This window comes from Lissotriton helveticus, chromosome 5_1, assembly GCF_964261635.1.
Source record: "Lissotriton helveticus chromosome 5_1, aLisHel1.1, whole genome shotgun sequence".
Taxonomy (NCBI): Eukaryota; Metazoa; Chordata; class Amphibia; order Caudata; family Salamandridae; genus Lissotriton; species Lissotriton helveticus.
In genome coordinates, this window is record NC_136065.1 from 292290796 (window position 1) to 292313621 (window position 22826).

The 22826-nt window shown below is 47.7% G+C and overlaps 1 protein-coding gene across 3 annotated transcripts in view; it reads left to right on the plus strand.

Moving 5' to 3' along the window:
• LOC144753122 (uncharacterized) overlaps positions 1-22826 on the plus strand; it is a 390145-nt gene that overhangs the window by 290006 nt on the left and 77313 nt on the right. Inside the window, exons 3-4 of one of the 3 annotated variants that reach the window (XM_078640905.1) lie at positions 737-873; positions 1164-1299. The exons of 1 other annotated variant lie outside the window; for it this stretch is intronic. In XM_078640905.1, the coding sequence (XP_078497031.1) occupies positions 737-873; positions 1164-1173 (147 nt within the window). In that variant the 3' untranslated portion in view covers positions 1174-1299. Of the gene's footprint in view, positions 1-736; positions 874-1163; positions 1300-22826 lie in introns of those variants that run through there. One more of the 3 variants, XR_013594206.1, reaches the window with a different exon arrangement.

The following is a 22826-nucleotide window of genomic DNA, read 5'->3' on the forward strand; positions in this document are numbered from 1 at the left end:
TGCAGGTATACTGAGGCTGATGCGTCCTGTTTCAAACCAAAAATCAGCTGTGTATCCTCTGCATATCTGTAAAATTGTGCACCTACACTGGACAAGAGTTCAGCCAAGAGGCACATGTAGATGTTAAACAGTGAAGGAAACAAAGTTGAACCTTACGTGACACCACAGCTGAAAGCTTTGGGTTATGATTGGAAGAGGAGTAAAGTCACTTCTTGATAATGGCAGGACAAGTACGAAATGAACCACTTTAGAGATGTACTTTGGATGCCTATATTCCTGGAGCAAAGATTGGTGTTGTCAGTGGCGTCAAATGCAGCCAATAGGTCAAGATGGACCAAGCTTGCTGGAGTACTAGAGTCCACCAGGATGTGTATGTAGTCAGCAACAGAGAGTACAGCCAGTTCAGTGCTTCTACCCACCTGGAAGTCGGTCTGGTGCAGTTGAAATAGGTTTGAATGTCCAAAATGTTTTTGAATTTGGTTGAAGACCAGTTTTTCCAGCACTTCTGACCAGTAAGTAAGAAGGGAAATGGGGAGGTAGTTGTTTAAATCAGCTAAGTCAAGGGTGGGCTTCTCCAATAAAGAATTAACCATAGATGTTTTTCATTGATTAGGGAGGACACCCAAAGTAAGGAAACAGTTGAACAAAGTGGTTAGTTCAGTAAGGAATAAGAGACTAAGATAACTGAACTAACCTGCAGGGACTCTCATTCTCTTTGTGTCTCATGGCTTTGCAGATTGCTAGGAGCACGCCAATCATGCTCTTCACACGGCTCAGTTGGACGGACCCACAGCACTGCGGGTCATCTGTTCTTATCCACACCGACAGTCTGCTCCTCCTCCAGGGATGGCTTGCTCCGTCCCCTTCTTCCAGGTAAGACGCTCCATTGTTTCAGGGCAGGAAAACAGCTCTTACTCCAGATAAGACTCTAGTTGATGTCCCCTCACCTATGGGAGTCTGGCTGTCAGGCCAGCTTTTGTTGCCAAGTAGTTCGCTGGGTAATCAGTGGAGCACCCCTTCCTTGGTCAAAGAGAACTTAGAACTAAAACAGCAAGTGGGTTATCAGCTCCCATCTTTATTCAGAGATGGCAGATATGAAATGTTTGCTCTGTCTGCACTTTCAGAACCAGTTTTTTCAGTCTCCTTTCATTCATCCTTCTTAGCCTAGCGTAAAGATTCTGCCTTTGTCTCGAGTGATGCTCCTTGCAGCACAGTCCTTTCCAGGCTGGAGAGCTCGCAACAGAAGCACAAAAAGATATGAACATTTTGCACCTGACCATTAACAGCGACGCTTGACAGTGATCAAGAAGAGAGGTAAAAGGCTTGCCATTTTCTAAAGGTCATACGCACACTGACAATAGGGACTACAGTCCCAAGCTTCACCTTTACCATGCACCAAATGGTAGTTTCTTGGAGACGAATCGGCATCCCTCTGTATCAGAAAGAACCTAATCAAGGTTCATAGGGGAAACTTGTTTCCTCTTTCCTCACTTAAGTGTCTAGGTTGTCTCTCTCAAGTCACAGGAACGCCAGCAATACATTCCCACTGTCTAGGAAATAAAGCTCACCTCCATGTTGTGCTGGCCAGGGGTTTCCAAAATGGAACCTGCATGTTTGTGGCACTCTGGTTCACTCATACGCTCAGTGTCTATATAACACGTATACCACACACAACATACAAACATATATGAGTCTGGGATATTAGCACAAGGATCTGGGCCAGTAAACCTTCACTCCTGTGACACAAGTAAAAGGTATGCTCACACTGGGATTTCCAAAAACACAGTATGCTGCCACCACTGTGTTACAAACATGGACTTCTGACAGGAACTGTAGACCTCTGTAACCTACAGGGAGTGCACTTGGTGTACCTCTCCAGGTCCTGGATGGGTCCAGGACCGCACTCTTGTCAAAGGGCAGTCCTAGGCCTTTGGACTCATGCTAGACTTGAGTGAGGCTGAGGCCCAAATCCAAAGGCTGGCATACCAGGTACTCACAGTTGGGCATGCAGAGCATGGGGCATTCCCATCGTAAAAGTTATAATAAGTTCCCATGAATACAGTTGACTTTGTGCACTCATTCTGGAGTGTCTGAAATGGGGTAAGCATCTCTTATTCTCTACAACTCTTCTGAGATGTCAGTCGTCCACCAAACATGTTTTTCAAATGTGGTTTGTACAGCTGGGAGGTGCGGGGGGGTTGAGATTCATGTCATATTCTCTTTTTTTCTTAGAGAATTGGCTATTTCCAGTGCTCTGGGTCTATGCAATTAAACATAATGTGCTTCCAAAAAGAGGGTAAGCAAAACAGGGATTGTTTGCCCGTGTTCAAAAAGAAAGTTGCAAGGTGCACTCGTTCCGAAGTCAATACAGGCAACGTATAGAATTTTTCCATGATTGTTTCCCTTTATTCAAAATAGATTTTTATTAAACTGGCACACAGCCAACGCGTTTCGTTCCCAATTCTTTGCCAGAGGGAACTTCGTCAACCTTGGTTGCTGACGGTTACTATGCTATGCGGATCCTGCCACTGTTCCGCTGACTGGTGAATACAGATTCTTTTCTGATGCTGCTCAATGTATAAGAAGTTCTCACGCCCACTAAACTTGGAGTCGTGAGAAATCCTGTGCATTAAATCTAAAGGAAGATGTATCGTATTGTTATACAGAGTACTTGACCAATACTTAACTTTGTGAGATACCCTTCTGTACATACTAAAAAATTGAGGCTTATCTTATGCCCAATGTGATTGGATACAATGTAATACATACACCCTTATGGGTATCTTCCCAATAGAACAGATAGGAGCCCTGACGAAGTTCCCTCTGGCAAAGAATCGGGAACGAAACGCGTTGGCTGTGAGCCTGTTTAAAAAAATCTATTTTGAATAAAGGGAAACAATCATGGAATAATTCTTTACGTTGCCTTTATTGACTTTGGAACGAGTGCACCTTTCAACTTTCTTTTTGAACTTGGCTCTCATATTGACACCTCCAGACTGCGGGTGTGGGAAGAGATTGCACCACCCTATGAATTGGTAGTACATATGGACTGAATGTGCTTGGCCTTGGTCTGCTGTTTGTTCTTTCATTGACATTTTGTTTGCCTGTGTGTTCAGTCCGTGATGAGAAAAAGTAGGTTTCAGAATTATGAAGATTACTGTTTACTTAGCCAGGCCTTAACCTTTGAATGGTAAGAATGGGGCCCTACCCACAGTTGCCAATCTGCTGCGTGCTTCTCATTGTCCCCATGCCCTTTTTTTGGTATGGCTTGACAGTGCAGCTGCCTGCACAACATATTATTCACTCGTATGTGATTTCCATGTATAGACATAAGCACTTGAATAGTCCTGCCCATATGCAGGGACCCCGGAGCACTACGTTAAAACTATCTTCTTCAGTGGATATTTTTCGCCTTTCTTCAGGAAGGCCTGCAAAGACACTTAAGAGATTGAGAGACAATAATGCAACTTAAATACATAGGCGACACTGGCCACATCTTCATCTTAAAGTTATAAAAGGGCGCCAGTATACAATATTTTGTGTAATTTTGTAGTGTTTAACACACAGAAGAAATCATGTAGAAAAAGGAAACAGTAGCAAACAAATTATATCATAAACGCCATTTCCTATAAGGTGAATATCTATATCAATATGAAGTACACAACAACATGAAGAAACAACTGATAACTAACTGATTATTATAAAAATATATTTTATTTATTCATTTTTTCTTATTTTCTCTGCACTTTGAATATATTTGATATAATTTTTAACTTAATATTAACAACAAACACATAGAAAAAAATATACAGAAGGAAAACAGAAACAAAATCAAATGACTAGTTGGTTAGAGGGCTATTGAAGTTGGCAATGCGGTGGGTTGTAACACTACGCGCGTTTCGGCCACTGCCTTCATCAGGAGACCGTCATTTGCAACAAAACAAAAAAAGGGGGAGAGCACTGAAAGAAGTATAGAGAAATATATCAAAAATACAGTTGTGTACATTATTATACAGTATACATAGTTATAATAAAAAGAAGACAAGAAAACACACAGAAGAATCCTCTTCCCAAAACAATTTTTTTCATGATAGAGATGAAAGGTAGAGGATAGAATAGCCTCATAGGCTGCCATTATATGTCTTCAAAATAGAAGCTGTGCCTTTAAGAATCCAGAGACCGCCAGTATTCCATCATGCTCTGCTAGTTGCAGTTGCTACAGTTCTTTTTCCCGGCTCCTGCTATCAGGACCATGGGGCATTGAGCTCGACCAATTTTGGTTGTTTCTTCCAAATTCACTTCTGATTTTAACAAATAGATACTTCACTCACGTCTTTGGTCTTTCTCTACCCTTTTCTTTCGTTTTCTCACAAGAATTTCTACAGTGTTCACTCAAAAATGCCATCTTTTTGATAAGTGTCCAGACTGTGGTAGAAAGAAGGCCAAGACTGATCCTCGCAAAGTGTGTATACTATGCTTGCCTGCAAGTCATGTTCCTGACTCTTGTCTCATCTGTAAAACTTTCTCAAAACACACGAAACTTGACAGAGAGAAGATTCGACTCCAAGGAGCAGAGCAGTGGCGCAACAGGAGGCCCAGTCTTCAGGTGGGACTTCAGAGCGAGGAGAGAGTCAGTCCACTACCAGGGCTCTGTCTTCAGCCTCTGGGGTGTTCTCCAGCAGAAGAAGGGCTGAAAAATGGCTCTGGTCGAGGACGATGATGTCGAAATTAGGTGCAGCGTTGACCTGTCCGTCGTTGAAACCTGGGCTCAGGTTTTAAAAGACATTGAAGCTCCACGTTGAGAGGAAGGACTTCGCAGTCGTTTACAAACCCGAGGACACCGGTTCAGCGAGTGAGGAAGCCAACTTCAGGCAGTGCCCCCTTGCAGGTCACCGTCGAGGTCCTTATCAGTTTCCACGCATCCCTGCCGAGCGGCGTCGACATACCGCCACAGTCGCTCAACATCGAGACACCACCGTCGATCGCCGGTGGACTCCCAATGTCGGTCGACGCCAAGGCATCGTTGTTGATCGCCAGTGAGGCACCACCGTTCGACATTGAGACAAGACCAGCTTTCGAGGGGACCATCGACTAGTAGATCGACATTGAGTGGGACGGAAGGATCATCTTCAGTGACTTTGTCAGCCTCTTTAAGGCTTCAGGAGGCGCTCAAAAAGAGAAGGCTGATATTTACATCAGACTCTGAGTAATCCTCAAACCTATTCTCAGTCTAGGTAAGTTCCCTCTCCAATGCTTCCTCTTCAGCAGCCTCCACATCCGCTACCAGATGTGGAACCAAGAATTCTAACGCCTAGGAGACGTATGAAGGGGCACGACAATAATCTCATTCCAGCATTCACAGAAGGAGTTTCAACTAGCGGAAACAGAACAATATAGATATACGTAATTGTGGCATGAACTCCATAGGCATATCAGAGAGGGGGAACGCATTCAGGAATATAGCCCCTTGGAAGATCTACTCTTACTAGATCCGATCCCACAAAAGGCCCTATCCTTACATATAAGAAGATTGTTAACCACTCATCTGACCCCCTGAGGGCGCTCCGGGAGGCCTGGGAGACAGATATAGGCCTACTGGAAAAAAGGCATCTACTTCCAAAACTGTAAGTAAAAGCCATATTAAATCTGTCACAGTGACTGCATCATCGACTATCTCTGTAACTTCTTCTTCTGCCTCATCGTCTACGGCTACTAACTCAACTACGGCCATTAAATTGCCTATTCTGTCTACAAAAATCTCTATCTCTGACAAGAAACCAGTTCTTGATGAGTCGTCGACGAGAAAAACAAAATCGCTGTGGAAGATGATGTCGACGTCGAGCCCATCGACAGTACCGTCGACGAAGTCTCCACCGTCGACGAAGATTTCATCATCGACTAAATCCATGTCGTCGATGTCTGCCCCATCGACGACGTTGACGACGACAACATTGAAGATCCCGTTGGCGATGAGCCCGTCGACGATGAGCCCGTGAACGATGAACCCGTCGACGAAGAGCCCGTCGTCGAAGAGCCCATCGACCACGGATTTGCCTATTCAGTCTGCAGTCTCTGCTGTGTTACCTCTACCTGCACAGTCAACGCCTATATCATTTGGTCTTTATCAACCTAAAACTTTTCAAAGACAGCAGGATTACAGCACAATCTCACCACTTATGCCTTCACATCTCCTAGACACTTTTTTTGTAAAACTTTATTTTCACAGTACAAACAGTGAAAACCCCCCAACTCCCGCCCCCCCCCCATGCATCGTTAAAACAAAAACCATTTGGTTGCAGATCGACAGACTCATTATGGCACATCACGGGTTAGGACAGCATCTGACAAATACGTAAGTTCATGCGGTAGTATATTGTAAAACAGTATATTATGGACATCTAGAAGGCAGATCGGCTAGGCCACACCCCGCACATCTTACAATCAAACCTTCAATGATCCTCACCCCTCTCCCCCTCAGATTCTGATCCGTGAGCTGAAAATAGTTTGCCGCTGGTCCCCTCTGAGTTACTGTGTGATGACTGACTGTCTGCTGTGAGAGCCGCTATACACATGGTGCGCCACGCTATCAAATCATCCTGTAATTTTTCATCCTTCCTAGTAGCTTGCATGTGTGTTTCTTCTGCGAGGGTCCATTCCCTCACGTCTTTAAGCCAAATTTCCACCTCAGGGGCCCTCTGTCCCATCCAAGTGATGGCTACCCTGCGCCTAGCCAGCACCAACATAAGTTGCAACAGTTTAAATGGGAGTTTTCTTTTTTTAGGTTTGGGTACTAATCACAACAGGCAGTGCAAGGGGGATAGGTCAACACGGAGGCCCGTAGTAGCCGTAATACGACTGACTGCCACTGTCCAGAAACTCCCCACCAACGGACATTCCCAGGCCAGGTGTAAAAACCCTGCACCTCCCACACCACATCTGGGGCAATTGTCCCTTCTTTCCACAGAATAGCGACTCACCGTTGTCGGGGTGAGGTAGGTGCGGTGCATAAAGTTAAAGTGATAAGCTTGAATCGTGCATTGCAGGACACCCACCGCGTCAGGATCCCAATGCGCTTGCGTTGCCCCTGATCTAGGGTGCATCTAAGTCTGTCTCCCAGGCCGCCCACGCTGGTGGTACCGGGGGGGGGCAGAATCGCGTTTCATGGCCGCGTAAAGTAAGGCTATCAGCCTCCGCCCCCTGCCACTTGACAGCAAAATATGTAAAGTATGGGTCATCGGGGGTATCTCGGGCACTGTGGCCAGACCGAGCGCACTATTGAGCGCAAACTTTGGTAGTGCAGATATTAACCACCGCCGAGGCCGAATGACTCCTCCGCCTGCTCGTATGACAGGAAGTTCTCCGAGGGGTACAGATCGGCGAGGACCTCACACCCTCCCTCCCTCCATTCACGAAATGACATATGCTGCTCTATCTCCACCATGGATGCCAGTATCCAAATCGGCAGTTCCCTGTGGAATGGCGCCGAGCGCAGGATCCTTTCAATGAAGCGTTGCCATATTGCAGCCGTATGCGCCACCACATAGGGGAGGTCAGCGTTAGCCCCGGACCCACGCATTAAGGCCACACGAAGCTCCTGCACGTGGCCCGTCCCACTAACAAACGAGTCTCCCACACGTCCGTGTCTGCAAACCACCTGGCCGCAGGAAGGAGCTGGGCCGCGTAATAATATAATTCGAAGCGCGGGGCCTCCAAACCACCCTCCTCAAAGGAGCGCACGACGGTGCTTAGGGCCACTCTGCTACGTCGCCCCGCCCAAAGCAGGGATGTGAGCAATGTATTGAGGGTCCGGAAAACCCCTTGGGCCATGCTCTGTGGGAGGACTCCTTTTTTGAATGCCTTCAGGTAGACCCGCAGAAGGAGCGGAGCTAAATGATCCCTAAATTCGTGATAAAATTCCGGGGGAAACCCGTCGCTTCCCGGCGATTTGGCACGTGGCAAGCGGGCCAACGCCCCATGAACCTCAGGCAATGTCAGGCCTGCGTCCAGCTCCTCCCGATCTGCATCCAAAAGGGTTGACACAGGCAACCCCTGTAAATAGGGGAGATAAGACGCCTCAGAAATATCCGAGTCCGCGGAATATACCTGCCGTAAATGGGAGTGGAGGACCCTAAAGAGGGCCTGCTCAGAATAGACCAACTCCCCGTCACAGTTCCGAAGGGCAACAATACGCTTGGGTGTCTGTTCCCGTCTCAGAATCCAGGCCAGCAGCCTCCCACATTTATCTCCCTCCCCATGGAGGCGTTGCCGATATTGGCCCAGGGTGAATTTGTCAAGCCTATCTAGGGTATCATGAAGCTGCGTCCTGGCATTCTGTTCCTCCAGCCTCTGGAGTTCGTTAGGGTCCACCACATGCTGGGCGGTCAGAAGGGCATCTTCCGCCTTTTGGAGATCCTGGAGGAGCTGTTTCCAGACACCATAGGTGAGTCCCATGCAAGCGTCCCTCACCACCGCCTTCAGGACCTCCCACTTGGTGGCCAAGGATACGCTGTCCTCCCCCAATTAATGTCGACATAGTCCCGGATTGCTTTGCCCACGTGGTCCTTTCCCACCTGGTCCCTAAGGATATCCACCAGGAGCCTCCAAGTCCGGGGGCGGACAACCCGGGACTCCCACTGAACCATGCAAGCCACCGGGGAGTGGTCTGACAGGAAACAGGCTTGATGCGTTATATCCACTGTCATGGTGGGTTCGGCATTCGCTACTAAGACTCTATCTAGGCGACTATATGTACCATGTGTGAGGGAGAAGCATGTATACACCTTCTGTGCCGGATGTCGGAGGCGCCAGATGTCCACTGCGCCCACGTTTTCCATGACCTCTTTAAGCTGTGTAGTCATGCGGGGTTTTGTACCGGCCCGGGGTGGGAATCTATCTAACACGGGGTCAACTATACAGTTAAAGTCTCCAAACCAAAGCAACGGGGTACCCAAGTCATGAATCAGGGCGTTTTGAAGGGACCCGTAAAACGCCGGGTCATCCCGTAAGAGTCTAAGAGTGCTAGATCCCTGCCATCAAGCTTGGCCCTAAGGAACAGGTACCGGCCCTGGATGTCCGCTTTCACATACTGGATCGCGAACGGCACCCCAGGCGCCACCCAGGCCATGACCCCTCTTGAGTATGTAGAGAAGGACGCGTGAAACAGCTGACCCCACCATTTTTTCCCCAATTTCTGTGCGCGGTCCTCCCCGAGGTGTGTCTCCTGCAAGCAAACGATAGATACTTTGTGTCTGCGAAGGAAGAAGAGGACTCTATAACGCTTAGTACATGTGCCCAGCCCCCTGACGTTCCAGCTTAGAAACTTAAACCCCATGATTTCCAGTAGAATTCACCCTGCTGCATCCAGCTGTTCACAGAGTGTGTCCCTGCCGGTGCCCGATCTGCAAAACAAATAATGCCTAAAGCATTTCCCCTCAACTTCCCTGTCAAACACACCCTCCCCCCTCCCACGAGCAAGATATCACCAGCAACCATATATGCCAATATGCCCTTACCCTGCTGGTGCCAGGTCGTGCACAGCCTCCCCTGTCTCCCAACCAGACAAATACGCTCAATAAACACTAAAGAAAGAAAACAACCCCAGTCCTACCCGCCCCCAACCCCCTGCCAGACCAAATGTCAATAGGAAACCATATGCCGGGCTCTACTAGGCTGCCCAATTCCAATCTCACATATCTCACTATCCACACTCACCCCCTCACCCCTGCATTCAACCATTATTCATAGAGTGGAGTTCTTCCTGCAAAGGATACGTGGCATGGGTACCACATTCTAAAGTGGGCTCAACACAGTCCCAAGACCTGATTTAGGCCGGACATTTATTTCACGCAGTCCATAGGTCCCTTCAAGAAGGATCCGCCACCTCGGGAGTCCCGGCCCCCCCAGTCTCCGGGACCACCGGATTGGTGAGCGACGTGCTTTCCGCCGTGACTTGCAGCGTGTCCGGGACTAATATTTCTGCGGGCTCCTGAGGCTTGATTGACCCCGTCTCGTCATCTACATCCGACTGGGTCAGGTGTAAAGCCCCATCATCCCCCACTGTGACTCTGCGGCTCTCCTCACTTTGTGCGGCTTCGGAACGGCGTCTACGCCTGTTGGGGCGTTTCCGTGGTGGACGTGTTCCCCAATTGTTGCGGGGTCCCCCGCGTTCGGCCGGCGGAAGGTCAGCTCCCCTGATCTCCAGCCATTCCCAGGCCTCTTCCGGGGAATAGAAGAAGTGCGCCTTTCCCTGGGACAGTACCTTGAGTTTGGCCGGATACAGCAGCATGTACTGCAGGTGCATCTCCCGGAGCTTTTGCTTAACTCCCAAAAAGGACTTTCGCTGCTTTTGGACTTGGGTGTAATCCGGGTAGATGGAGATCCTGCTGTTTTCAAAAGTAAGATTCACTGTCTCCGTAGCCACACGGAGAATACAGTCTCTGTCCCTATAATTTAGAATTTTGTCTATGAGAGCCCGCGGAGGGGCACCCGGCCGCGGCGGAGGGACCAGAGCCTGGCGTGCTCTCTCAATCACAAAGACCTCCCACAGTCCCCTCGGGCACAGCTTAGCACAAATCCAGTTCTCAAGGAAACGTTCCGCATTTCCTGCCTCTGCCCGTTCTGGTCCTCCAAGGACCCTGCTGTTACTGCGACGTGCCCTCCCTTCTGCGTCCTCCGCTCTCCTCTCCAGGGCACCCGTCGTGGCTGTTAGCTGTGAGACCGTCTTCCAGAGGGTGGCCACCTCGCCTTGCAACTGTTCTATATTGCCCTCAGCATCGGAGACCTTATCCGCCACCTTTCGGAGATCTGTTCTCAACAGGTTGACATCAATGGAGACCATTTCTATTTGGCGCTCCAGCGCAGTGTGGGATCCCTGGATCGCTTTCAGCAATTCCGCCCGGGAGGGCTCTCCAGGAGCCTCCGCCCCCTCATCCTGCCCCGACTGCCGCGTAATCCTCTGGGGTGGGAGCCATTAGATGGTGTATTGTGTTATCGTGTTGGGCTGCGTAGAGCGAGACATACTGCCTTGCGCATTGCCAGTGCCCCAAGTGTCTCGACCAGTTCTCCAGAGGGGCGACAAGGTCTGTGTCCCGCAACGTCCGCTCTCCTGTGGCACAGTTCTCCCCCTCAGGCCCCAGCGGCAGACTGCAACTTCACGCGGTAACCTAGCTCCGCTTCTCCGCCAGATATCTGTCGCTGGTAGGAGGCCACCAGCCTCAGTGGGGCAACCCTCTCAGGCTCATGTGACCCCAGGTGGAGATCAAGATCAACCGTCCTTGCCCCAGCAAACTTCCAACACTGCTAAGTGAGGGAAAACGGCGGCGTATGGGCACAGCAGGGCCACCCAATGCTTAGGTCGTATTCGGCGTCCCAGCGGGGGCGGATCCGGCCCCCAATGACGAGTATTCGGGGTAAGGGCTGCAAGGAGACCCCAGGGACGGATTCCGGCCCAGCTACGCCGCCCGATTCTTCTTAGGGGATCCTTGCTCTGAGCCACCCCCAGGGACCCCCCAGCGTGTCCATTCGCTAGATTAGGCCGAACCCGGCCGAAGGCTCACCCACGAGGGACGCGGTCTCCAGAGTCTTGTGTTATTGACCCTTCAGGAGAAGGGCTCCCAGAGTTGCAAAGTTATGGGGCCCCCGGGCCTGTTCATACAGTAGGGATTCCCAGCCCCTTCTTCAGCCGGGTGGGCTATGGGCAGTGAAGCAGAGCCGCGCCAGGCTATTTGGGGAGCGTGGGCCTCGGTGGAGCTAGCCGAGGCACTCTGCCAGTCCCGAGGGCCGCACCCACCTGGGTTTGAGGCGCCGCCTCCCAGTCCGTGTAGGCCTCAGACCAGGGCCTTTCCCATCCGTGGGGCCTCCTCCAAGCGTATCGCCACGAGAATTACCTCGCTCCGCCGGGGCCCCTCAGTCGAGCTGCGCTCCTCTGGCTGGGCAGCGACTCCAGTAGCAACGAAGTCCCCCACACAGGGGAGGCTCAGGGGGGCAGGACCAGTCGCCGCGCCCGCGACACCAGGCACCGGACCGGCCCCAACACCACAGGTCTCCGGCGGCCCAGCAGGTACCTCTTAGATCTCCTCAGGATGGAGCCCCAGTTGGCAGCGGGCTCCGTCGTCCAGTGAACAGCGCTGCAGGCGCGGTTTTCAGGGGCGGTCTCCGGCTCCCAGCACCGCCGTTCCGTCACCCCTCCAGCCCAGGCCGCAGACTGCGGCCTCGCGTAGATAGAGAGCCGGGCACCGCAGTCCGGGCAGCTTACTCGGCCGCACTCGCCTTCTCTCTGCTCAAATATTGAACCCCAGGTACAAGGGGAGCAGGGGACCCTTAAATCTGTACCCTAGGAGCCCGGACAGGATATTTAATCAGGATTTCGGGGTCCGATGACCGGGAGCTGGTGGAGCTCACGTCCTGTCGGCCATGCTGCTTGACCACGCCCCACATCTCCTAGACACTTACTTTGAAGATGAGGATTATGACGACAAAGATGATGACGGACCCTTTGGTACAGCTCACCATCCTTCTGAATCAAACATCAAGTGTCAGGATGACAACGACAATGACAACCACCAAGATCACTATTACCATGAAGACATTATGGTTCCATATCATAGATTCCATCGCAGGGAAGTGCGCCAGAGGGGAATGAGTCACCTCCCTCCAACGCTCATTCAAGATCTACAGGCCATGCTGGTGGATTACCGACAGAGGTTTTCCCCGCAGCAGGCAGACCCAGAAAACCCACCCATGCCAGTGGTGGTTCCTGTTCCAATTATTCAGCCTGAAGCTTCTTCAGGTCAAGCTGAACAGGTGCAAGATGCCATTACCTCCTCCGAAGATGAGGTTGAAGAGTGCGAATTACCCGAAAATACTAATGTTCCGGATTCCTGGGATGACTATGAAATTCCGATGCCTTCTCTGCCTCTTCCTCTGCCTTCTGATTCTCCCCCTGAGGACATTGGGGGCTTTCATAATTTAATGCAACGGGCTGCAGCTAGATTTCAACTGCCAGTTACAGTCGAACAGACAGAATGTTTCCTTCATGATTTCAAGGAAGAGCCCAGAAAAAATCACGAGAGCTGTACCGATAATAGACTATATCTGGAAGGAAGGGGTTAAGATAATTAAGACAGCTGCATCTATACCAGCAGTGCTTCCGAGCATAGAGAAGAAATACCGTGCCCCTGCCAACAGCCCATCCTGTCTGATTGGTCACCCACGGCCAGATTCGGTAATTTTGCAGGCAGCCCAACAGCGATCCAAAAATCCTGCAACACCTATCACCACACCACCTGATAAGGAAGGACATCGTCAGGACGTTATAGGCAAAAAAATCTCTACCATGGCAGCGGCCTCTATTAGAGCTGCCAATTCTCTAGCCATTATCAGCCATTATGACCGTCAAATGAGGTCAGACATGGCGGGTCTCATTGACCTCATTCCAGAAGACCGTAGGCAGGAGGCAAGAAAGATTCTGCTGGAAGGAGAACATGCCGCATTGGAAACTATAGATTGCGTTTTTGACACTGTAAACACCAACTTCCGTCAGCTTGCAGGGGCTGCAGTGCTTAGACGCCAGGGATGGCTTAAAGCCATCACTTTCAGACCGGAGGTACAAACAAAGATTCTAGACATGGCCTATGATGGAGGCTCTTTGTTTGGTAAACACATTGATGAGGCCCTCTTAGTTATGAAAACTGACACGGATACTGCACGATCATTGGGTACCCTTCAGTACAGACTCATACATTTCAGAGGAGCAAGAGGGCGTGGTTTTTCATCAAGAGGAGGATACCAAAACCAGGAAAACAGGCAGTATCAATCCCAGTATAGGCAACCTTACAGCCAGTCCTTGTACCGTCAATTGTCCACGGCTAGTTTCTCTCATCTAGGTGGTCGAAATAGATCACAGAATCAAGGCCGGGACACTAGCAGGAAGCAGTGATCTCCACTGGGCGCCTGCCACATTACCTTCCTTACCCATGGGCGCAAAGATTTCAGCTTTTATTCACAAGTGGCAGGAAATTACTTCAGATCAATGGGTTCTAGACCTAGTAACCAACGGCCACACCCTCAAATTCATCAAACAGCCACCTACTACTCCGCCCAGGGGTCCCCCTCCCCCTCGTCTTCACTTATTATTCAAGGAAGCCTTAACGATGCTCCTAAAGAATGCCATAGAGAAGTTTCCATCATCTCAGAAAGGAACAGGTTTCTATTCTCGTTTCTTCCTGATCAAAACGAAATCAGGGGAATCGCGACCAATTCTAGACCTCCGCAAGCTCAACAAATTCCTCAAGAAACAATGTTTAAAAAAGAAGGACAGTTTCAGTCCGAAGGTTTGCTTCGCTCCTCGGAATGTGCTCTTCAGCGATACATCTAATACCCTTGGCACGGCTCAAAATGAGACCTCTTCAGGAGGAGCTGCACCTTCAATGGCAGCAAGCCATGGGTTCGTTCAACAATACTATCAAGGTCACACAGCGCATGATAAATTGTCTGCATTGGTGGTCACAGCCAGAGAATTTAACCCAGAGCCTCACTTTCCTAAAGACAATTCTAGACTTCGTTTTAAAGACCGATGCCTCCACGGAAGGATGAGGGGTTCATCTATAGGATTTGCAGATTCAAGGAAGATGGTCTCACTTACAAAGACAACAGCATATCAACAGACTTGAGCTCCGCGCCATATTTCTGTCTCTCCAAGCGTTCCTTCCAAGGATTGCGGGTTCCTCAGTGCTGGTCAGTACCGACAATACCACCAGCATGTATTATATCAACAAACAAGAAGGAACAAAATCAGCTATGCTCTCGCAAGAGGCTCTGGAATTGTGTGAGTGGATCACACTCCACAAGATAACACTGAAAGCAGAACATGTCAGGGGTCTCCACAATACCCTGTCGGACACGCTGAGCAGGTCTCAGTCGGACAGTCATGAGTGGGAGCTAGAGCAGGAGCAGGCGAAAAGTGTTCCAGGCTTGGGGCAAACCTACACTGGACCTATTCGCAACGAGGGAGAACAAGAAATGCCGATACTATGCCAGCAGGTTCCCTCAACAGGGATCAAGAGGGAATGCCCTGTCCATGCGATGGTCAGGGATTTGTGCGTACGCTTTTCCCCCAATAACATTGATTCCGAAGATGCTCCGCAAGATGAAGCTGGAGGGTTGCCGTTTAATACTCATTGCACCCAGTTGGCCAAGGCAATATTGGTTCCAGTAACTTCTCCTATTGTCTCAATACAAGCCCTTTTGCCTTCTTCCGATGCCTACAATGTTATCGAGGGACAGAGGGCAAGTAGTTCATCCTAACCCACAGTCCCTGCACTTGCACACATGGCACCTGATTTCTTAGAGTTTAAGGACCTCAACATTCCACATGACTGTCATGAGATTTTGGCCAAATCTCTTGCCCATAGTTCAGCATATTCAAGACTTATCGCCTCAAATGGAAGCGATTTGCTACTGGTGCAAGGTGAATAATATTTACCCAATTCAAGATCCTGAAGAACAAATACATACATACAGTATCTGCTTTCTTTTGCAAAGTCAGGGCTTACTTTTTCATCAATCAAAGCACATCTGCTGCTCTTTCCAGATTCAGGAAATGCACAAAACTTCCCGCACTCTGCTCGTCTTCTCTTGTCAAACAATTCATAAAAAGGACTTTTCCGAGCCTTCCCTCCAGTGCGAGCACCCCCTCCAGAGTGGGAACTCAACACTGTGCTAGCGCAATTAATGAAGCGTCCATTATAACCGATCCATAAAGCTGATCTCAAATTCCTCACTTGGAAGGTCGCCCTTTTATTGGCTCTTACCTCCGCAAGAAGGGTTAGTGAAATCCAAGCTTTCACTATCTAGGAACCCTTTTTACAGTTTACTCGGGACTACGTAACCCTTCAAACAAATCCCAAGTTCATCCTTAAGGTACCGGCGCAATTTCACTTGAATGAACCGGTAAGATTAAGAACATTCTTTCCGGATCCATCCACTCCAGCTGAAAGAGCATTACACTCTCTGAATGTTAAGCGCAATTTAAAATTCTACCTTTAGAAGACTAAAGACATCAGGCGTTCCAACAAAACTAACTGTTCGTGGCCTATGGTCAAGCAACACTAGGAAATGCAGTAACAAAGGCAACAATAGCCAGATGGCTGGCATCTGTGATTCATTTCTGCCATGACAAGGCTAACAAACCTTTGCAAAGGAAAGTCAAAGCTCATTCGAAAAGAACTGTATCAACTTCTACAGCTTTGTTTGCTGGAGTGACTCTGGAAAATATCTGTTGTGCTGAGACATAGAAAAATGTCCACACGTTTACGAAGCATTACTGTCTTCAATCTTCGCATCAAGAAGTTGCAGCGGTTGGGCAGGCTGTCCTAAGCCATCTCTTTCATTAAGGTCAGATTCAGGTACTTCCACTATCCGCAAACAACAGTATATTTGGTATACTGCTTGCTACTCTGATTCAGGCATGTGAATCTATGAAAGATACCCCAATACTGGATAAGAAAACAAGTTACTTACCTGTAACTACAGTTATTCAGTATTGGTATCTTTCATAGATTCACATGCACCCACCCTCCTCCCCGGCGAGTCAGTTCTCTCTATAATTTGGGTTACTTAATTCCCACTTGTACTAGGAAAATCTGAGGAGAACTGCCTCTCCTAAGAGTGTTCTAGATGGTGCTGGTAGCTGATTGGTTGGAACCAACTTTTGGTTCTTTTTTCCTATAATGATGTAGATAGGCTACTAAGATTTAGGCCTTAGGCTTTTTTCTTTTAGCCTACTACTATTATTTACTTATGGCACTACTTTTGTAATTTACCGTGGGACATCCACCTCTGCGACGGGGAATGATATAGGCATGTGAATCTATGAAAGATACCAATACTGGATAACTGTAGTGTTTTCTTCCATTTGGCCTGAAGTCAGCACTCGGGACGTTCTCAAAACGTATGGCTGTAGTCGCTGCCCATCTAAGGAAATACAAAGTGTTCATCTATCCCTATCTAGATGATTGGATATTCAAAGCATCCATGCCCCAGGGGGCTCAAGTTCACTTCAATTAGACCTCCGATCTTCTCCTCCTGTTGGACCTTCATGTCAACCATGCTAATTCAACCTCGATCCCAGTACAGTGCCTGCAATATTCATCAATACTGTAAAGGCAAACGTGTGTCCTTCGAAGGAGAGACACTTTTCTATCCTTCGGGAGGCTCAGGCTCTCATTGTAATATCTCAGCTAACTGTAAAAAAGGTCTCCTCGCTCCTGGGGTCGATGGCCTCCTGCGTATTCCTCAGAACGAATGCATGTATCCACATGAGACCCCTACTGGAATGCCTGGAAGACCAATGGGACCAACGAACAGGAGATTGGGAAGACAAGATTCGATTGTCTCAGCATGCCCTCCGGTCCATCAAATTGTGGTGCTATCCCACCAATCTCCTATGAAGAATCCCGGTTCACAAGGACATACCTGTTCAGACCATACTCACGGATGCCTCTCTCCGAAGATGGGGAGCCCACACAAGCCACCTTCAAAATCAAGGCAAATGGTCACTGAGAGGATCCACGAACCATATCAATCTGCTAGAGCTACTGCAGTTCATCTGCCTCTGAAAGCCTTTCAGCCATCACTCCGCTCCAACTCCCTGCTTGTTCAGATGGACAATACAACAACATTATACTACCTCCTCAAGCAGGGAGGCTTGGGATCCAGACCATTATCTCAGGAAGCCCAGGTGATCTTGAAGTGGATACTGGCCAGAAACCTCATCATTACAGCAACTCACCTCCCAGGTGTTCTGAATGGTCAGGCCAATTCTCTCAGCATGCTCCTCCAGGTAAACCACAAGTCGGTCTTAGACGACCACGTGGTGCACAATATTTTCGGAAGAAGGCGACTTGTTTGCCACCTCAGAAAACAGCAAAGGCCAAAGGTTTGGGTCGAGGGATTTGGGGAATGTACTATGGATCAACTGGTCAGGTAAATTTCTCCACACCTTTCCGCCAGTTCCCTTAATACCGGCATTCCTCAACAGGCTGTTGCAATCATGGGCCAAGATGATATCATAGCCCCGGAGTGGCCACATCAATGGTGGCTCACTGACCTCCTTCACCGATCTATCCGTCCACATCTCAGGCTTCCATGCAAGACAGATCTGCTAACAAAGTTCGGAGGCCAAATGGTGCACCCCAACCTCTCCTCTTTGAATTTGGCAGCATGGTTCCTGAGTTAGTACAGTATGGACACTTGAACTTACCTCAGGACAGCATGGACATCCTCAAGGAAGCAAAGCAGCCTTCCCCATACTCCGATTATGCTCTTAAATGGAAGAGATTCTGTAGTTGGTGTTTATCGAAGAATGAGGATCCTACCTTTTGTCAGGAAGAGGTCATCATTCCATATTTGCTCTATTTGACACAATCTGGCCTTCAATTTTCTTCCATTAAGTTTCACTTGGCAGCCCTAACTGCCTACAGGAAATGCCCTTCACAAACTTCCTTTTTCAAAATTCCTGTCATCAGAGATTTCCAGGAGGGTTTGAAGAAAGTTTTTCCTCCCAGTAGAAATCTTTCTCCCCCTTTGGAGCTTAATGTAGTTCTCTCTCGTCTTATACAAGAACCTTTTGAACCCATGCATAAGGCGTCTCTTCTGCAGCTGTCTTGGAAGACAGCTTTCCTTGTGGCTATAACATCTGCCCGCAAGGTTAGTGAAATCCAGGCACTTTGCTATCAAGAGCCATAAACAGTATTTCATGCATCTCATGACGTCATGAGGAATCATCTGAAATTCCTCCCTAAGGTGGTTCCGGATTTCCATGTAAATCAGACAATCTCTTTACCTACTTTCTTCCAACATCTGTCTACTCCAGTGGAGAGATCTCTTCATTTCTTGGATATTAGACAGGTTCTAAAGTTATATTTGGATAAAACTAAGGATTTACGCAGATCTGACTAGTTATTTGTAAATTATGTCTCCCTCCGTACAGGTCTATCGATTTCTAAGCAATACATCTCCAGATGGATTGTTTTGTGCATCTTACATTGTTAACCAAAAGGCTAGTAAATCTCTGGCTGCTAAGCGTAAGTCCCCTTCTACCAGTGGAAAAGCAGCTACCGCTGCTTTGCTCCGTAACATACCCATTGCAGAGATATGCAAAGCAGCAACCTGGAAATCAGTTCATACATTCACTAAACACTACTGCCTGGACTCTGATGCCAAGACAGAGGCTCAAGTAAAGTAGGCTTCCCTTAGGAACCTATTTGCTTAAATCTGTCTACCTCTATTCTCTGTGTCCTCCACCACATTCTATAGGGATGGTCTTGCTAATGTATTCAAGTGCTAATGACTATACATGGAAATCCCCTATGATAGAAAGAACAGTTTCTTACCTGTAACTCCAATTCTCTTGTAGGGGTATTTCCATGATAAGTCATGAACAACCCTCCATCCTTCCCAGTGGAATAGACAGACGGATCCACACATAAAACATGCATCCCCTTTTCATGACACTCAAAAAGAACTGATGTAACTCCCACTAGCTGAGCATGCTGGTATTCTGGTGGTTTCTGGATTCTTTAAGGCACAGCTTCTATTTTTAAGACCTATAATTGGAGCCTATGTGGCTATTCTATCCTCTACCTTTCATCAGGGAGAGGTGTGGCGCCGCGGCCAGGGCGACTGACGCTGGAATCTGGGGATCAGGGTTCGATCCCCGGCTCCGGCGGCAGGTTAGCCCAGCACCATGTGACTCTGGGCAATAGCTCGCTTAATCTTCCTGACGGCCCCCAGCCCCTAGAGACCCTTACGGGTGATTGTGCGCTTTACAAATGTGGATTATTATTATTATTATCTCTATCCTGAAAAAAGGAGTTTTGTGAAGGGGATTCTTCTGTGTGTTAAACACTTCAAAATTACTCAAAATATAGTATACTGGCGCCCTTTTTTCACTTCAAGATGAAGATGCGGCCAGTGTTGCCTATATATTTAGGCTGTCTTATTGTCTCTCTATCTCTTAAGTGTCTTTGCAGGCCTTCCTGAAGAAAGGCGAAAAATATCCACATAAGAAGATACATTTAAATTAGGGCTCTGGGGTCCCCGCATGTGGGCGGGCTATTCAAGTGCTTATGACTTATCATGGAAATACCCTACGATAAAACTTGAGTTACAGGTAAGAAACTGTTCCTTACCAAGTCTTTACAATATACTTAGAGTTGTATGTGGCTCCAGCAAGAGGAATATTGATCTTTTGCACGTTATTCACTGTTTTGTGTATCTTTCTACGTTCTTTTGAGTGTTTGCATTTCAGTGTATGAAGGGCTGTTTTACATGTGCAAATGCACTCAATCCTCTCAAGTATAAAATTACTTAGTTTACGTAACAGAAAGTTTACTATGCATTTTTTATAAGCAGCCGCCATTAAAAGAACCTTCAGGGAACTAACTTCCCAGAAGCACCAGGGAAAAATAATGAGAAACAAAACCTTCCAATCAGGAGCTGAGAGTTCAAATATAGTCATATGCTTCTTTTCATGCTTCCTCTCTCTTCAATCGAGTCACTCAACTATAAGTGTCCCCTTATTTCTGCTTGGAACTGTCAAACCCTAGTTAAAAAACAAACCAAATAAAAGCTGACCTCGTCCTATGTGTCAACAATACATCACTGTTCTGTATGACAGAGGTAAATCTTTATTAACCAGCATTACTGTTCAAGGTAATCATCAACAGTACTATAAACTGAACATTTCTCCAAGTAGGAATACTATTCCAGAAACTACGTTACTCTGAACAGGTGGGACTCAAGTCACTCACCACTGGGAGGGGGTAAGCCTCGCCTCCGTGTTCTTATTGGAATTGAAACTTTCCGTTACAAAAGCTAGGAAATGTTATATTCTATCTCAGGAGCAGAGGCGAGGATTATGCTACTTCAAAGCTTTCTCACCAGCAGTGTGGCCACATTCAGAATGGGCTTAAAGTAGAACCACTTAAACATGGAGGGAGAGGACCAATCTACAGCATTTCATAATGTCTCTGACGAGAGGCAAAAAGCTCTGCAGAAATCGGACTCAATATGTCAGAGACTGTGATGGACACTTGGAGGTCCAAAGACCACAAGATCATGTCGAAAAATGTCAGGAATGCCAATCTGCCACTTAATTTGACTTTCCTGGGAGATACTCTGCCGTCACAGAGATGTGGTTGTGAAGACAATAATTCCAGAATTCTTGGCTAGTTCTGAGAGTGCTTTTGACTCTGTCCTTCAGTTGTTGTTGATGTACCAGGCAGCCAACACATTGTCCATCTTCAGCAAAACTCAAAACCGTATCCTGTCCTTGGTTCAACGCTGGACTACGAAAGATCCTGCCAGGAGTTGCAAGCAATTGATGTGTAATTATTGTTCATACTCCTTTCGTCTGTGTTTAGTTCCCTAAAGCTGGTTTTGCTGGCATTGGATTAGGTCACGAGGTCTGAGCTTGAGCCAAAAATTGCTCTCTTGTTCCAGGCCTCCATGTATGAGAGCCTCCAGTTAATGTCTTTTCTTTCTCGTCGGTCAGAGGCACCATCTGGGAATACGTCAACCCTTTGTGAAGATGGGAAGTCTTGAGTCGCTGCACCCATTAATGGATGGGGCCTGAAACAATTGTTTGAAGGAATGAGACGAATAGACCCACCAGTTGAGCGATTGGGGGCACCAATTCAGGTCTCGAAAAATCCACTCGCCCACTCGCAATTGCGAGTAAAATTTTAGCAGTTCGAGCTATTTTTAGCACTTACTCGACCCTGCTGGTGAGTAAACTTAAGCTGGAAGAAACAGGTGTTCTGTTCCTTCAGAAAGTGAATGAGCAATTGAAATGCCTTTAAATCTTGTTTTATATTGACACATTTGCAAGCTACTCAAGGACAGAGGTCAAATGTCAATTTGTCTTTTTACTACTTGTTGCTCATGTGTTTCTGGAAAATGGTGTTTACTTTTCTTTCTCTTTTAACAGTTCATGCTTTTTGTCAAGTGAGCTATTTGACAATAATTGTGAAACAAAATGCGGTAAAATGTCAGTTTCTTTCTCCAAAACAACATTTGAACAGCTTGTAAATGAATAGTACAAGTAGATCAGAAATTATGAAAGAACTTTTGTTTTGTAATTCAGACGTGTGATGCAAACAAAGGTTTAAATTGCAGGAAAACAAATAAGAACACTTTACTTGGTGATGTGCAAATGACAAAAATTGGAAGAAACTTTATTTCCAAACATTGTACACTATATAGTTTTAAAACCACGTGAGTGATAAATTCTGTGGCCATTTCAATGTAAAATCTGCTGATTGCATATTTATTTATTATTTATTTATTTTCACATTTGTAGAGCGCTCTGTTACCCGGAGGTGTCCTGGCGCCAGCGTGATTAAACCAGTGTATGTGGGTGTCTGAGAGCTTAATGAGTAAAGAGCCAGGTCTTAAGCGCTCTTCTGAAAGCCATCAGGTCCGAAGATTGTCTGAGATTAAGTGGCAGTCTGTTCCACGCCTCTGCCGCGCCGAGGGAAAAACTCCTGCCTCCCCAGCGTGCTTTCTTAACTCTGGGGACTGTTACCAGCGCCAGCTCCCCAAATCGCAGGATTCTTGCTGGTTTATGCCAGTGGAAGAGCAGTTTCATGCACCTAGGGCCCATATCATGCAGGGCCTTGAAGACCATGCAGAGTGCTTTGAAAACTATTCTTTTGCGCACTGGCAGCCAGTGGAGTTTCACCAAGTCCTGAGCTACCGAGGCAAATTTAGGGGTGTCGGTGATCAGGCGGGCGGCTGCGTTCTACAGTAGCTGGAGTTTGTTAAGT